The sequence below is a fragment of the Pygocentrus nattereri genome, chromosome 24, assembly GCF_015220715.1.
Source record: "Pygocentrus nattereri isolate fPygNat1 chromosome 24, fPygNat1.pri, whole genome shotgun sequence".
NCBI lineage: Eukaryota > Metazoa > Chordata > Actinopteri > Characiformes > Serrasalmidae > Pygocentrus > Pygocentrus nattereri.
In genome coordinates, this window is record NC_051234.1 from 28,067,126 (window position 1) to 28,084,691 (window position 17,566).

The 17,566-nt window shown below is 42.7% G+C and overlaps 1 protein-coding gene across 4 annotated transcripts in view; it reads left to right on the top strand.

Annotated features, from left to right (window-relative positions):
- The window catches only part of sh3kbp1 (SH3-domain kinase binding protein 1), a 117,974-nt gene that overhangs the window by 95,420 nt on the left and 4,988 nt on the right, over positions 1-17,566 (top strand). For 2 of the 4 annotated variants that reach the window (XM_017719249.2, XM_017719251.1), the window contains 9 exons: positions 2,773-2,848; positions 2,940-3,034; positions 7,354-7,455; positions 7,781-7,832; positions 13,430-13,501; positions 13,910-14,060; positions 15,089-15,147; positions 15,399-15,508; positions 16,922-17,071. In XM_017719249.2, coding sequence (XP_017574738.1) covers positions 2,773-2,848; positions 2,940-3,034; positions 7,354-7,455; positions 7,781-7,832; positions 13,430-13,501; positions 13,910-14,060; positions 15,089-15,147; positions 15,399-15,508; positions 16,922-17,071 — 867 coding nt within the window. The remainder of the gene's footprint in view (positions 1-2,772; positions 2,849-2,939; positions 3,035-7,353; positions 7,456-7,780; positions 7,833-13,429; positions 13,502-13,909; positions 14,061-15,088; positions 15,148-15,398; positions 15,509-16,921; positions 17,072-17,566) is intronic. The other 2 variants (XM_037534142.1, XM_017719250.2) reach the window with 2 other exon arrangements.

Sequence of the window (17,566 nt, forward strand, 5' to 3'; positions counted from 1 at the left end):
GAGTGTGGCCTTATGTACAGCACACTATTCACTCACTCTCTCTCTCTCTGTCTCGCTTTCTGTCTATGTCTCTCTCCCAAGTTACATTATTTAAACCATTAGGAGCTACAGAGATGGGCAGTATGACAACTACTAATCTTTATTGTCTTAAATAAATGACACATTAATCAACAGTTATTTCTGATGGCAGTCTGATTGGTTGAGAAGTGTTCTACCAAAGCCGACATTTCTGTTAACGTTTTTACTGTAGGGCAACATTTTACTGTTAGGCTACATGGCACCTACATAAGGTTGTCATTACAACTGATGTAACCCTACATAACCATTTATAAATGCTTATCACAACAGGCATCATCCGTCATAAAAGGCTACTTTAGTAATAAATGACTAACCCTTATAGCGAATGACACTTTTATAAACATTTATGTAGGGTTATGTCAGTTGTCATGACAAGCTTATGTAGGTGTCATGGTGCCTTATGAACAGCACCCTACAATAAACTATTACCCATTTTTTAATGATGACCGTATCAATCCGCTCAGCACCGGCCACTCTGTAGCAATCCACTTGTGCTGCAGGTAGCTGTTACTGCATTTCGGCTTTATCGCATACAACGCAAAAATGGACAAATTTAACTTGTAAAAGAAATTTTAAGCTACAGCCCGGCTATGACAGCAGGACTACAACAAATTCTGATCATCAGGCTTTCCTGTCGAGCAGAAAACAATTCAGCAAACAAGATGAGCTGTAAAGTCCATACAAGCTAGCTTAAACGACGTTCAGTTTAATCTGGCAAAAATGAAGCTAAACCTGATATTGTGCCAGTTTTATGGCTCTAACTGTAATGCAGAGGTGTACTACTTTTGTGGCTTAAGGAATTTAGAACATTAAAGCCCGTTTGATACAGTGATAGGGGCTTTTTTGCTTTATATTTTTCTTTATTTTGCTGTTGTTTAAGAGTTTAACAAGCTCCCTCGCATGTTCTTCTGCTTTAATACACTTTTCATCAGTATTGTCAGCGCATCTAGACTGCGTGTACCACAGAAGGACAACATTACTCTGCCCAATGGACAAGGTTTACAGTTTAGGTTGGAGTTTAGTCTCATGATGTTGAGTTTCCAGTTTAAAATGCTACCCTACATATGATGTTGTCGCCGATCAAAACTAGGCAGATTGGAAATGACAAAGAATTTTCTTCCATGTTGGTGTAACTTGATTTCATGACAAAATAAAAGTTCTAGCGATCTTAGCAATGTGTCCATTCCCATGCATAGCAAGCATTATTGAAATGAATAGGACACTCTAATTTAGGTAGGTGCTCAGTCTCGTTGTGTTGAAAAGGATTGAACGTTCTGTGAAGCTTTGCAGCGGTAGCTATAAAGGAACATCTTGCAGTTGATGGTAGGGTTAAAATATCTAATTGTGATTTGAGTTTCAGATCTGTTTTTTCGTTTTGCACAGGAAAACCAAACCGTCTTCTTTTCTCTTGAGGCTGGAGTGCTGAACCAGCTGTGCCAGGCTGTCAGTGGTCAATTTGTTGCTTGTGACTGGACTCGTCCACGGACAGCCCACAAGCTCTGTCTTATTAGGTTCAATTTCTCCACTTAAAACTTAAGACTTTAGCCGCGTTCCAATGCCCAGGCTGCAGCCAAGGTACTGCGGGTCCTCGGTAGGACTGTCCTATGAAGACTGCTCCTTAGTACCCTATTGGTCACACAAATGGAACAGTCCTCACGAGGCTGCGTGCTGATGTCACCAGAGATCCCACCTCTTGCAATAGCGCCACGGTTTGTGAGGGAACTGGTGAGAGTAAATGGTGCCTGTTGCATTTTCAATTCTTCACAGAAATGGAGGAGATAAACTACATATTTTTTGTTTTTCCTTTCCGTCGTTCGTGCGCAGAGAACTGTGGGTAACCGAAGGCCTGAAAAGATCCACCAGTTGCCCCCTAGAAATCAATCAGAATGTAGGCTGTATACAAAGGGTGCTTCACCTTGGAACGGCCTTCTGTGACGTAGAGGCAGCCTACCTCGGTTGCAGTCTTGGCTTTGGAACGCAGTTAATGTGGTTAATAATGTAGGCAATCATAAAAATTGCAGCTCTTGCAATTCAAACATTCCTTTCTTTTTCAAATGGTATAGCAATCCAAGCACTGGCCCTGTTGCTTGCAATGCCACAGCCATCCGTGGCTGGAGGGTCTCCTCTGAGTGTGTTGAGCTGTCCAATGACAATGCATTAGCTGCAGTTTGAAAGGATGTGGGGCATCACATTTAACTGCTAGCCTTCAGCCTTGCAGCTTGGTAGCATGGTGTGATACCTAGTGAGAGATATGTAGAGGGGTTAGATTAAATGAATGAATTGACCCTTATTAGTCCGACAACAGGGACTCCGCATTTAACCCACCTGTGCAGTGAAACGCCACATACACAGAAGTGAATGCACAAACACTAGGGGGCAGTGAGCACACTTGCCTGGAGCGGTGGGCAGCCCTATCCACAGCACCTGGGGAGGAGTTAGGGATTGGTCACGTAAGGACCTTAAGTCATTGGGGATCGAACTGGCGACCTTCCGGTCACAAGGCTGGTTCCCTAACTTCCACCCCATGACTGCCCCAATAAGACCAGACTAAGTTGGGGAGGAATCATTGCCGCTGCTGGAGAAATGATACATACTGTTTTATGATATTCACCTAATATACACTCAGGTCTGGCTTATGGTAACGGGTGTGACTGTGTGTGATGAGTAATTGACCTTATCCTCCTCTTTCCACAGCAACAGACAGCTAAGAAACCGGCCCCAGCTGTTGCCCCGGAAACCATGAAGACGGAGCCTGAGAACAAGGCCAAAGGTAATGGGATGAGGCCCGTTAGTTTAGTGGTTGATCATTAGTCAACTCAGTTCCACTTGATAAAGACCTGCTTTGTTGGATCTGTCCACAGCAAAAGAGTTGTGCAAAGTGCTGTTCCCATACGATGCCCAAAATGAGGATGAGCTGTCAATCAAAGAGGGGGATATTATCACCATTGTTAATAAGGTGAGCAGGAGTGATTCATTACTTACAGAAACTGGACAATCCATGACTGTATCTAAAACTTTACAATGAAGTTGCATCACTATAAATGTGTGTGTGTGTGGGTGTGTGTGTGTGTGAGAGAGAGAGAGAGAAACAAGACATGCTTCCTGGTGTCTGCATTGTCACATTTTAGGCCTTCTCTTGGAGGTGGAATTATCATGATAAATATCATCACAGTAAGCTTTTCTGAGCATGTCGTGGATATGACCAGGGTCATAAAAACATGTTTAATTACAAAGAGGACGTAATCGGTGCAGTTTACTTGGATTTAGGGCAGTGCAGTGTATGAAACATTAAATAAAAATGCTTGCACTGTTGATTTACACAGTAGTTTTAAAAATATGGCACTGCTGGTGCATTTTGTTCCAACTTTTTTCATTGTTTTCCATTTTTGTGAGGCTTAGTGTGTATTGTGAAATTGTCTTCAAGTATCGTGATGCTATGTTTTCGTTATATCGCCAAGCCCGCCCTTCTACCTGACTTTTTTCCTGCTTACTTAAGCAACACTAGCCCTTCATAGTACACTAATACATATTCATCGTCAGATCCACACCTTGATCCAGACACAGATGGATGAATGATCAACTTTTCCATTTTTAAATGTCTATTGAAAGGGCCTGCTGTGTCACAATAAATAGGCAAATTGACTACAAATGCATTAGAACACGTTAACCTCAAAGACAAGTTCGTTCAGAATCAGCTACTTATCACAAATTGACTGACTCGACTTCTCCTACATTCCCGTAGCGTCAGTGTATTCGCCCGTAGAAGCTGAGCGTCTATTCACTTCAATGGGACTGCATTTATTGCTTCGAAACTCGCCGGTCATTGGATAAATGCCACGATTTTGTCCCGCCCCCGGACGCTGAGTGTCTCGGGGGGTGAATGGAGCTGTGGGTGGGCGGGTCTGGACGCGGAGCTTCTGCAAGATGATTGGAGGATCAGTCGGAAGGCTGAATACTGTTTTGATTGACAGCTATTTTGACCTATTTACGTCAAAATACCCATTTCTTGGTGTTTGCTTGGTGAAGTTACTTGCGCGTTTCCATTGTTCATTGTGTATTTCCTCGTTTCAGCTTAACATCATTTCAATGTTTCCTCGGCGGAGTTTAATTTCGTTCCGTTAGTTCGTTCAGTCAGTCGTTCACACTGTTGGGTGGGTCGGAGTGAACTAGCCAGCTAGCAAGGTGCACACGATGGCAGACAATGCTAATATTGTCAACCTGATTGTGGCAAAGCCATTTGATAGTCTTCCATATGAGGAGGTTAGAATTAAACACCTGGGCAGATCAACACCTGAGACTGATTTGGTGCAGTAAGTAGGGGAAGGTAACAGGTCTGTTCAGCTCTCCTGGTACGACAAAGTTAGCTGTCTGACTGGAAGTGCTGTGACAGAGAACATGCACTGCTGGCCAGGCCCCCTGATGAAATCATCTCAGGGACCCTGTCTTGTCTGGCCAAAACTGGGTTTTGGGCCTCTGTCTAACTAAGGCCATTTTCTTGAAAAGGACCGGAGGGCAGAATTTGTGTATAAATACACAGACAAATTTTATGATATAAGCCGACAACAAATCGTTGCCACATAATTTCTTTGTAGGGCTCACGTGACACCGTCTCCTTGAGACATGGCACGATTATTAGTTCTGTATAATTGTATCCAAAAACAGTATTTATAATGAGATATATAACGATAAAACAAATACATGCAATGCAAAACATTTTTATTTTTAATGTACTGTAGAAAATCAAATATACTGATATGACATGAAGAAATTACACTAACAACAACAATCACCAATCAGTATTTTATATATTTACAGACAGGAAGAGAAAGACAGATGTTACTAGTAGGCTTTCTGGATGCACCACAGAGCTGCTGCCTCAGTGCTTCTCTGTGAATTAACATAATAAATGTTGACTGATGGTCCTGCTAATTGCTGGCAAGAAGGAGGGGTGATGTCCTGAGGACCCCGAAATCATCATGCTAGTGCTAAATGCATGCCGTATTAACGCCTGGGAACAAGATCCTAAAGCGTGACTTAGTAAGGTGTGGTGTAGTTGTTAACACCTCTGCCTTCTACACTGTAGTTTGGGGTTCAATCCCCCGCTCAGACAAGGACACTGCACTAGACCAGTAAGTCCTTGGGCAAGACTCCTAACCTTTGTAAAGTCGCTTCGCCAAACATTGTAAAAGGTCTTGCCGTGTTAAGATGAGGTCAAGGCTTAAATAGTATGTAATTCGCACACCTTACCAAGTCATGACTTAATTATCTCATTCTCACGGCTAATATCTGGTATTGTCCCAACAGCTGTGTACACTGCTGCGCTAATAAACAGACTCAAGCTGGAAAAGGACGACGGCAGTCAGACACAGAGTTGTCGGTCACTTTAAACATTCCCATCAGGAATTTACTGTTTGTTTTTTAACACACACAATCACAGCCACTTCCCCAGTACGGGTGGAGATACATAGACGAGCAAAACGGAGGCAAAAAATGAATCGAGTTAATGGTGTCAAGGCTAACACGTTTTTTTTTTTTTACGTTATAAAAGTGGCTGTAGACCATATTTTCCTGCCATGCATGTTTCAGTGCACAGTGTGGTTAGCCCAGCTGCTGTAGCTCAGTTTCTCAGCATGCTTGCTCTTTACGTGAAATGCGGGGTGTTGATTTGAATGAAACTGCTTTATCGAAGTGTTCATAGACAGAACTGTGTGTAGAGCTGCGTTTCATGTAGCAGGTAAATTTAGTGCATTTAGTACCTGGCGAGTATTAAGAAATATGTACTTGTATTCAGCCAGAAAAAAATGCTATTGATGCGTGACTACTCATTGCATTCTGACACTGAAGTCTTTCTTCCAGCTAAAGCCTCTGCATAAACAGTTAAACAATGATTCAGTTAGTTATGGCAACAGTACCAGTAACAAGGTACTTTTAGAGGGGAAGTGAGAGTAAGATGCGTACACAGACGTGCCGAGTGACAAAAATGGCAACAACCTTGTTGTACCCCTTAGGTAATGCTTTCTTTTGATCAGTACGGCTATTCGAAGCTGCACAAAATTTGTCAGTAAACCGATCGACGCGTTTACACACACTTAAGTAATCAGTTAATGGGGAGCTCCGGGTCTACATGACTCAGACAGTAATCGGATTTCTGCTTTGCTTCCAACTCACAGAAGAAGACATGAAACACAGAACGTAAAACTCGATGCCGCAGCGCTTTATTTTTTAAACACCACACCACTTTACCCTGAAAATACGAACTTTTCATATAGAAGGTGAAGAATATTTAAATCCTTCAACGTCCAGCACGTGTTATTTATTTTCAGCGTCGCTCCAAAAGTGTTTTGCTGCGTCTCACGGCAACGCGGCTCATTTCCGTTCACACACAGACTGAGAAAGAGAAGAGTTTACATGCACTGAGAAATCTGATTACTGGGCAATAATCCAGCTCTCTTTATCTGATTGCTATTTACATAAAAGCTGCGCAAAATGTGATGAGAAAATCTAAAAGATCAAAGCTTAATTCAAACTTTTGAGAAGCAAATCGGCATTTATTTAGCATCATATCGCTGTTGTCGGAAGAAAACCGTGTATGTCCAAAAAAATTCCCTTTACAGGAGAAGGAAAAGACATGCTTTACTTTTAATGTAAGTCAATGGAACTGGAGTTTTTTTCATTTTGGGTCATTTCTTTTTGTCCATTCATCATGAAAATTACACACAGTGTAAAGAGCAACAGGTATTTTCAAGTGATGTAAAAAACTGAAAAACCTTTTCTTCCGACAGCAGCGACATGTTCTTATAATTAAGAAACTTTAAATACATGGACTAGTCTGTAGAGCCTGTATTGGGTCATATAGTGTAATATGTATGGTCCATCTAAAGGCAGCCAAACTCCAGTCTAGAAGTGTTGCACAGCAGCTGTGCAGAGCCAAAAAGACCATTTAAACACTAAGCTCAAGCTCAATTTATGCTCTACTGATAGATTTATTGGAATAAACATTTCAACATTATTTTGTGAATTTGTCGGGTTTGGTATCAGATGATAATAAACTCTTCTCCAGCTCACTAAACGATAATCCTTATCAGTTTAATTAAGATGCGGTTAGCTCTCTGTGTAATGTTGTGTTGAGCTGCTAAAGAGCAATGAGGTATGAAAGGAAAGCGGGAGAACACCAAGTGCTGTGAAAACAGTTCTCTCCGCTCAGACATCCAAACTGAGAAGACTGTATTATTGCTATATATTGCCTTATTATTGTCATATTGTGTTTGTGTGCAGGACTGTGCCGATGCCGGTTGGTGGCTAGGTGAGCTGAACGGTAAACAGGGTGTGTTTCCTGACAACTTTGTGAAGCTGTTCATTCCCGAGATAGAAAAAGAGGTAAGATCTATCTTCTCCGACATACCCACACACACACACACACACACACAGTTACGCTCCTGCTGCGTCCAGGGCTGCAGCTGAACGTTGGCTGCCCTCGCCACCGAGGGCCTCAGTCTCTGGTCAGCCTGAGAGCTGTGGAAATACGGACACACATACACCCTTCTGTCCTGCTCCTATGCCTCCCTGAATACCTGTACCTGATAAAGATGCATGTCCTTTGATGTCTGAGTGCTATGTTGCCTAAAGCAGCTCTGTTTCAGTAGGTGCTGTGAGTGTGTGCGTGTGTGTGCGTGTGTCTTTAACTCTGTGTGTGTCTTTGCAGAGGCCAAAGAAACCACCTCCCCCAGCAGCACCAGCAACTAAACACATCACAGGTAATACGCAGTCACATCTTCATATCTCTCTCGTTTGCTGTAGTTTCTGGCATTCTGCTTGACCGCCTATGTGTTTGTCCATGGTTATCTGCCCATGTTTATTGTCTCAGTGCTTGCTGCCTGTAAGGTTTCTATTTCGCATTTTATTTTCGTGCCCTTTTAAATAGGATGCTCAGCGATCATTGGTCACTCATTCAAGCTCAAATAACATCGTATTTGAAGTGGTCTCCTAATCACAACTGCACAGTTTTAAATGTATATGTAATTTGCACAACATGTCAGGACTAATCACTCTACAGAAAGTAAATACAGTAAAAATACAAGAAATACCGAAACTGAAATATATTAAATTTACACAAAATATAGAGAGAGCAGGGACCTATGTAAGAACAAAAAATCAGAAACCTCTTTGCTATGTGCAAATATATTTATATTAATCGAGGGATAATCTGTGACGAATATGTGTAGAATGCTGTTGTGAAGAACTTACAGTCCATTAATTATAACCCAAATTCCAATGAAGTTGGGACATTGTGTAAAACATAAATAAATACAGAATACGATGATTTGCAAATCCTTTTCAACCTATATTCAACGGAATACACTACAAAGACGAGATATTTAATGTTCAAACGGATCAACTTTATTGTTGTTTGCAAATATTCACTCATTTTGAATTTGATGCCTGCAACATGTTCCAAAGAAGTTGGGACAGGGGCAACAAAAGACTGGGAAAGTTGAGGAATGCTCAAAAAACGCCTGTTTGGAACATTCCACAGGTGAGCAGGTTCATTGGAAACAGGTCATTGGGTATGAAGGGAGCATCCCTGAAAGGCTCAGTCGTTCACAAGCAAGGACGGGGCGAGGTGTGACAGACATGACCATGAAGGGATAAACAAAAATAGGCAGAACAGAATGTTCTAAATTCAATCACAGCACATGGACACACAATACTGAGTATAATAACATGTAACACAGCATTAAACATATTACACAGCAGTACATTCCTCCATTTCCTCCTTAGAACATATTATAAAACGTATGTTCTCACAAGCTTAATTAATCCTTTCCTCTTATAGAGAAATATGGCCAGTATTTCCCTCTTTCTACATGTCCTAAGACGGCCTCTTTCCCTTCAGTCTGCGTATAAGCAAATGGGGAAATGAAGTGTTTCCATTTTTGTAAGAAATGTCTACGCCGGTGTAGTTTAGACATTAAGCATCAGAGTCATTTGAAGCAAGAATTAATAACAATAGACACTCAATAACAGAGAAACTGAGCGAATAGTCCTACAGTTTAAGAATCATCCTTCTCATGGTTTTAAGGAATTTGGGAGAATGTTACCATCCACAGTCCATAATATCATTAAAATACTCAGAGAATCTCTCAAAATCTCTAAAAGGGAAAGATTGAAGAACTAACACACACGACACTGCATTAAAAATCAACATGTTTCTATAACAGGCATATACAGAACAGGCATAACATTATGACCTCCTTGATTTTCCATTTTATCAGCTGCACTTACTGTATAGCTGCACTTTGTAGTTCTACAGTTACAGACTGTAGTCCATCTGTTTCTCTGATACTTTAGTAGCCCCCTTTCACCCTGTTCTTCAGTGGGCAGGACCCCCATGGACCCTCACAGAGCAGGTACTATTTAGGTGGTGGATCATTCTCAGCACTGCAGTGACAGTGACAATCAGATCAGACCCAGCAGTGCTGCTGGAGTTTTTAAACACTGTGTCCACTCACTGTCCACTCTATTAGACACTCCTACATTGTCGGTCCACCTTGTAGATGTAAAGTCAGAGACGACAGCTCATCTGCTGCTGCACAGTTTGTGTTGGTCGTCGTCTAGTCCTTCATCGGTGGGCACAGGACACTGTTGGCTGGATACTTTTGGTTGGTGGACTATTCTCAGTCCAGCAGAGACACTGAGATGTTTAAAAACTCCAGCACTTCTGTGTCTGATCCACTCAGACCAGCGCAACACACACTAACACACCACCACCACGTCAGTGTTACTGCAGTGCTGAGAATGATCCACCACCCAAATAGTACGTGCTTTGTGAGGGTCCAAGGGGGTCCTGGCCACTGAAGAACAGGGTAACAAAGTATCAGAGAAACAGATGGACTACAGTCTGTAACTGTAGAACTACAAAGTGCAGCTATACAGTAAAAGGAGCTGATAAACTGGACAATGAGTGGAGAAACAAGGAGGTGGTCAGAATGTTATGCCTGATTGGTGTAACTATGTGGGCTGAGGAACATCCCTGTCAGTTCATTGCTGCATCTACAAATGCATCTTAAGGCTCTACCTATGTTTTCTAACGCACGGTTTCAAGGAATTTAGGAATTTCCATAAGAGTCCATGACATTATTAAAAGATTCAGTAAATCTGTTGAAATCTTTATGCAAAGTTCAGAAGCCAGCTTCTCGGTCATGGTATGTGTTAGTGGGTACCTGCACTATATGAATAGTTTCAAGCATAGCCACTGAATCGCCGTTAAGGATGATGAGGGTGGAAGGAAAGTGTAATTAACCCTCTGGGACCCCCTTGTGGCTGAAATGGATTCCTACCATTTGCCCACTGACTGTGTAATGAGTGCTGATAGAATGATCAGGTGGGAGCTAGATTCACCCCAAAGGCTAATGAGCTCTGGGTCCAGTCTCTGTCCCTACAAATTGCTTCCCTAAAGACTCCCCAGAGAGGAGAGAGGGGGAGGCAGGAGCAGAAGAGAAAAGCAGAGGAAAGATGAGAAAGATATAGATGCCGTGGGCTCAGTGGAGCTTGTTACATGCATGGAGAAGAAAAGGCAGCAATAACAAAGCGAGTGATTGGGTCAGTTCAGGTTTTTCACACAGTTTCTCATCTCGAACGGATTTTGCCCTCCATTTTCCTCTAGCTGACTGTTGAATTTCAGTTCTGCTTATCGATCTGATGACCAAGCCCTTGTTAATGTAAGGGCTGCAGCTAATGGCCCCTGGCCTCCAGGTAACCAGAATAAAAGTAAAAGCTACTTGAAAACATGGTTATGTTGATTTAGATCGGTTTTCAAATGACTGCGGTGAGCTCTTTTCACGATCAGCATACAATCATGGACGTAGCTAGAGCTAGCTAAAGCTGAACTAGTCATGAAAAAGCGTACTTTGTTACTTGCAACCTTTGGTTGATATGAGAAAATATGAATGAAAGAGTCATAAGTGGAAACTTGAGAAACAAACAAAAATCCTGTTCTGGTATTCTGATATATTGCTAGCTCAGCAGTTGCTATCATTAGGTGTGTGGAGGTTTATTTGGTCTTCAGATGGTGGTTTTTAGGCTTAGGGTGGGTTCAGAGTTTTGTTGGGCCATGACCAGGTTCAGACTAGGAATGAACTCACAGGGGTGGATTTACTGATGCTGGGACAGGAATGGGGCTCCCTGAATGTGCTTTTTTTTTTATTATTGAGGCTCTGGCCACCTGAGTGGATTGTCCATACTGCAAAAACGTGATATCTTCACATGAACTCGTCTAGTTGATTATATCTAATATTTCTCAATTTGAGAGTGTTTATCTCACTATATTAGCTGGTAACTTTACTTGTTTAATGAAATGTATTTGAAATTGAGAAAAGGAAAGATCCCTTCAACTGACAAACCTGTCGAGTTTGGACAGGATTTTGTCAGGCTGCAGTCAAATTTGGACAGACTTTTGTTGACCTACGGTCAAGTCTGGACAGACTTTTGTTGGGCTACAGGTGAATCTGGACAGGATTTTGTTGGGCTACAGGTGAGCCTGGACAGGTTTTTGTTGGGCTACAGGTGAGACTGGACAGACTTTTGTTGACCTACAGTCAAGTCTGGACAGATTTTGTTGGGCTACAGGTGAATCTGGACAGAATTTTGCTGGGCTACAGGTGAGCCTGGACAGGTTTTTGTTGGGCTACAGGTGAATCTGGACAGAATTTTGCTGGGCTACAGGTGAGCCTGGACAGGATTTTGTTGGGCTACAGGTGAGCCTGGACAGGTTTTTGTTGGGCTACAGGTGAGCCTGGACAGGTTTTTGTTGGGCTACAGGTGAATCTGGACAGAATTTTGTTGGGCTACAGGTGAGCCTGGACAGGATTTTGCTGGGCTACAGGTGAGCCTGGACAGGTTTTTGTTGGGCTACAGGTGAATCTGGACAGGATTTTGTTGGGCTACAGGTGAATCTGGACAGAATTTTGTTGGGCTACAGGTGAATCTGGAAAGAATTTTGTTGGGCTACAGGTGAGCCTGGACAGACTTTTGTTGGGCTACAGGTGAATCTGGACAGGATTTTGTTGGGCTACAGGTGAGCCTGGACAGGTTTTTGTTGGGCTACAGGTGAGACTGGACAGACTTTTGTTGACCTACAGTCAAGTCTGGACAGATTTTGTTGGGCTACAGGTGAATCTGGACAGAATTTTGCTGGGCTACAGGTGAGCCTGGACAGGTTTTTGTTGGGCTACAGGTGAGCCTGGACAGGTTTTTGTTGGGCTACAGGTGAATCTGGACAGAATTTTGTTGGGCTACAGGTGAATCTGGACAGGATTTTGCTGGGCTACAGGTGAGCCTGGACAGGTTTTTGTTGGGCTACAGGTGAGCCTGGACAGGTTTTTGTTGGGCTACAGGTGAGACTGGACAGACTTTTGTTGACCTACAGTCAAGTCTGGACAGACTTTTGTTGGGCTACAGGTGAGTCTGGACAGACTTTTGTTGGGCTACAGGTGAATCTGGACAGAATTTTGCTGGGCTACAGGTGAGCCTGGACAGGATTTTGCTGGGCTACAGGTGAGCCTGGACAGGTTTTTGTTGGGCTACAGGTGAATCTGGACAGGATTTTGTTGGGCTACAGGTGAGCCTGGACAGAATTTTGCTGGGCTACAGGTGAGCCTGGACAGGATTTTGTTGGGCTACATGTGAGCCTGGACAGGATTTTGTTGGGCTACAGGTGAGCCTGGACAGGTTTTTGTTGGGCTACAGGTGAATCTGGACAGGATTTTGTTGGGCTACAGGTGAGCCTGGACAGGATTTTGTTGGGCTACAGGTGAGCCTGGACAGGTTTTTGTTGGGCTACAGGTGAGCCTGGACAGGATTTTGTTGGGCTACAGGTGAGCCTGGACAGGATTTTGTTGGGCTACAGGTGAATCTGGACAGGATTTTGTTGGGCTACAGGTGAGCCTGGACAGGATTTTGTTGGGCTACAGGTGAGCCTGGACAGATTTTTGTTGGGCTACAGGTGAGCCTGGACAGATTTTTGTTGGGCTACAGGTGAGCCTGGACAGGATTTTCTTGGGCTACAGGTGAGCCTGGACAGGATTTTGTTGGGCTACAGGTGAGCCTGGACAGGATTTTGTTGGCTTTGGGCAAAATTTTGTCTGGCTAATTTTGGGCTTGGACAAATGTTGTCGGACTACAGTCAAGTTTGGACAGACTTTTTTGGGCTACAGTTGGGTTTGGACAGAATTTTGTCAAGCAGATTTCTAAAATTCAGTATAGTGATTTGAGTCAGACAGAGATTTAGGCTCACTTAAAGCCTCTTTCATTTCAAGCCTCTTTCCTTGACTGTACTTTGTGTACCAATCCTCAGACAAAAAGCCGGAGGTTAAAAAGGTTCCCCCCGAACGGCCGGAGACCCTTCCACAGCGAGCAGAGGAGAAAGGTAGCCGAAGAGGCTTTCTCTAACAGTAGCCCAACCAGCATCACCCTGATCAGCTTAAAACTGCTCTTACTTTGCTTCCGTCCCTTCTCTGACTGGCATAACTCTTCACGCTGCCTGCTGAACTGTGTGTGTGTGTGTGTGTGTGTGTGTGTGTGTGTGTGTGTGTGTGTGTGTGTGTGTGTGTGTGTGTGTGAGGGATACTTCCCTTATGTAGAAACAAGACATCATTTATAGCTCTCACAGCATGTGCTTTTCTTTCCTGTTAATCTGTTCTTGTCATCCACAGACAGACTTTATATTCTAGTTGTTCTACTGTGCAGAGTGGATTACTTCTCTATCAGAGATCCTGTCACTTTATTAAAATGATGAAGCTTTCTGTGATCATGATGATGATGATGATGATTGTAGGTGAAGAGATAAAGTCATCAGAGATCCAGAAGCCAGCCTTTCCTCCCAAGAAGCCTTTGCCCCCAAAGAACAACAACTCAATGAATCGTCCTTCTTCGCTGCCCCCCAAACGACCCGAACGGCCCGAGAGACCAGCCGTGCCCAACATCCAGTCAGTCTCACACTGACACACACACTCACTCACGCACTCACGTACTCACGTATTCTTTCAGACTTTTATGAAAAACACCTTTACTTTGTAGTGCCATAATGGTGGCAGCTGTAATCAGTTCCATGTCTTGGAAAAACACATTTTCTCAAACTTGCTTTGTCAAATTAAGAGCTAAACGTACCTTTCACCCCCCAGCCTACCAAGTTATCTGCACAAACAAAAGTACTTATCAACAGCGTGTTCTGCAACATCTCAGCCTGGATGGCTTTCAGACAATCGGAACAGAGGTCATTTCCATACAGTATATCAGTGTTAAAAACAGGCTGATAAATACTGAGGCTTACGTTTGAAAATGGTTATGTATGAATGAATTATGACTGTTTTCAGTACATAAAACAACTCAAATGTTAGTTCAAAAGTTGACACCGGAGGGGACAAATAAAATACAAGGAAAATGTAGAATATAAGCCCTTTATTTAGTCACTTAAAATGATAATAAAAGGTTACAGAGGCAGCGTACACAAGATACACAGATAAACTTAATTTCTGCCAATTGCAGTGCACAATTTCTATCTATGAGACTGATTATTTATTTGCTCTGTCTATTTGTTGTAATATATTGGAAAAAACGTAAATAAGTAGAGTACAGAATATAAAATGGGCCTTAACATTTGCATATCGCTGTTGTCGGATCAAAACCTCTCATCTCCAAAATGGTGACTTTACAGGAGAAGGAAAAAAACAACTTTACTTTTAATGCAAGTGAACAGAATCAGACTTTTTTCCAAGTAATTTTGGTCCATTTATCATGAAATTTACACACAGTGTAAAGGGCCACAGACATTTTTATATAATGTCTGAAAAACTGAAAAACAGCACAAATGTAGATGAGGTTTCGTTCTGATAGCAGCAAAATGCTACGTTTGTTTTATTGCTATTGACCAGAGGCGTTGAGGCTTATGCATAAGTCAATAATCGTTTCCTTCACCTGTATATAAATTCCTAGCCATGTCTTGTTGACCATGCAGGTGTGATAGTCCTGGTGTAACTCCAGATCGGCCCTTATCAGACAAACCCAATGATGTAGGTGAGTAAAACAAATGATTTTCTGTGACACAAGCATATTGCATTTCCATTAGAGTCCATTCATTCTCCACTGAAGACCATATCACTCTCCATAAAAGCATCCGTACTGTTCCATAGCTGGCGACATCACATGCATGCAGTCTGACGTGTGGAGGTGCTGTTTATTTTCTCTGTTGGTAATGCTGTGTGGTGTCTATGTGCTATGTGTGTGGTCCCGTGCCCGTCGGTATGTGTGTTTCTGCTGGGTGGAAGATGTGGAAGACTTCGACTGCGTCATCTCATCCACAGAGAAGCTGAACCACCCCACAGCATCCAGACCCCGCGTGATGGACCGCCGGCCACGCTCACAGATCTTCACGTCTGTGAGTACACACACAGCGGTGGCTCCCACTCTTACACGCTAATGCACTCATGCTGCTTTTAATTTTATTTATTTAGACATTTAGTTTGGTTGAAGGAGCTACTATGGCAACAGTTGGTGAAAAATCAAATTTGTACAAATTTCTTCTCACCACAATGTTTTCTAACTGAATGAAAGAATGGACACTTGTGACCACCAGTTAGCACTGTGCAAGTAGCGTGCCTGAATCATCACACTTGCCTTTTTTTTCCTAACAGCACATTTGCTGTTAAAAACTACAGATGCACACAAAGCCGAGGCTTTTGGGTCATTTCATAGATGTTTTATAGAACAGTATTAGAAATTAATATAAATAGTTAAAGGAAAATATTTGCTTGCAGGGGAATAGCCTGGTGGAAAGAAAGGTGAGCCATCAACCGGAAGGCTGTGGGTTTAAATCCCATGACTGACCAGTAATATCTGGCTCTGCCCTTGGGCAAGGCACTTAACCCCCCATTGCCCCAGGTGGCAACCCAGATTGGGCATAGTTAGGTAGCAAAATGCCCAGTTCCCCTTGTAGGAAAGATAAAATGCATAACATAACCATTGAGATGTAAACGAAGACGTTCATAGTGGTGTTAATAGGAACCAGACACCTGAATCCTCTAAAGCTGCCTCATAGAAAGCTAACATATGAAATGACTTTAAATGCACTGCCTGATCTACTGTTTTATAGTACTTTTGAGGTAAGGTTTTACCTTAAAATATCATTTTATGGTGGTGAGGTACATGTTTGGTGCTATAAGGCAAAATAGTACCCACATTGTTTCTTTTTTTTTTTTCTAACATTAGCAAAGTAAAAAAAAAAGAAAAAAAGACATGTGTAGGTTTAATGGTCATACTCTGTAATAAATAAATTGCCCGTATTTGCATTATAGAAGGGACGACTCGTGATTCCTGTTACCACCCCTGTAAAGAAATCACACTTAGCAAGTTTCTCTGCAGTGAAGCATTTCACATCAAACCGCACTGAAGGACTTAAGTTGAATTTTGCTGAAATTTTTGAAAAGTCGGTGGAATTTGTGTGATATGATTAAGGCATGCAGTTTGCGCTGTGCTAATTGATATACAGACATTTCCATTAGTAATTTTCATAGCTATATTAGCGTCAGATTAAGAAATGACCTTCAGAGTCCAGTAGTTGAAAAAGCAAATAATGTAACTTTGATTTCTCGCCAAACTATTCCGTGAATGTGCATCGGCACGAGTGCTCACACACAGCAGATGTAATCGGCAGTTGGAGTGTTTCAGATCGGCAGTGGAAGGCCGGGCCACTGAGGCGCGAAGCGTCTGCTGTGTCTGCAGGACGAGATCGCCCTGTTCTGCCTGTCTGTGGGTTATCTGTAACTTTCTGCTCTCGATTTCTCTTCTTCAGTCCTCTCTCTCCAGTCCTGACCTCCTGGACTCCCCCTCTCCAGAGGAGGAGCGGAGAGAGAAGGAGAAGGGAAAGGAGGAGCAGGACTCGTTCACTCCCAGACCTCTTGAAAACACCAGGAAGATGCCCAAGGCAGTGCCTGTCATAACAGTAAGCCCCTCTCCCTCCCTGCACCCACCCTTCCCTTTGTTGTGTGCTCCTGACCTTTTTGCTTGCACGTCCCTCATCCTACCACAAGGGGGAGCCCTAGACAAGACACTCTCGTACACATGGAGACTGAGGCCCAGTGGAGGGCCTCATACTGATGGTTAGGCCAGCAGGAGCCTCTTTACTCTAATGCCACCTTCATGTGCTGATCGGGTGATCCTGTTTCAGACTCGAGATGCTCAAAGTCTTAGTATTCAAGTGCTTTGTTGTCAGGTAAATAGAGGATATGTCAGCTAAGCTTATTTTATATGGTTGTCATGTCAGTTTCATATGCTAGCAGAGCTTATTTGGTAAAAGCACCACTTATGTTAGCTATTGGCGGTAAATATGTCTCAGTATGTGCTGATGTACTAGTATAGGCCAAAAATATAAACTGAAATGCAGACTTACTTTGCTCTGCTTTAAGCTTCAGCTCAGCTATAGCCACTTTTGCAACTT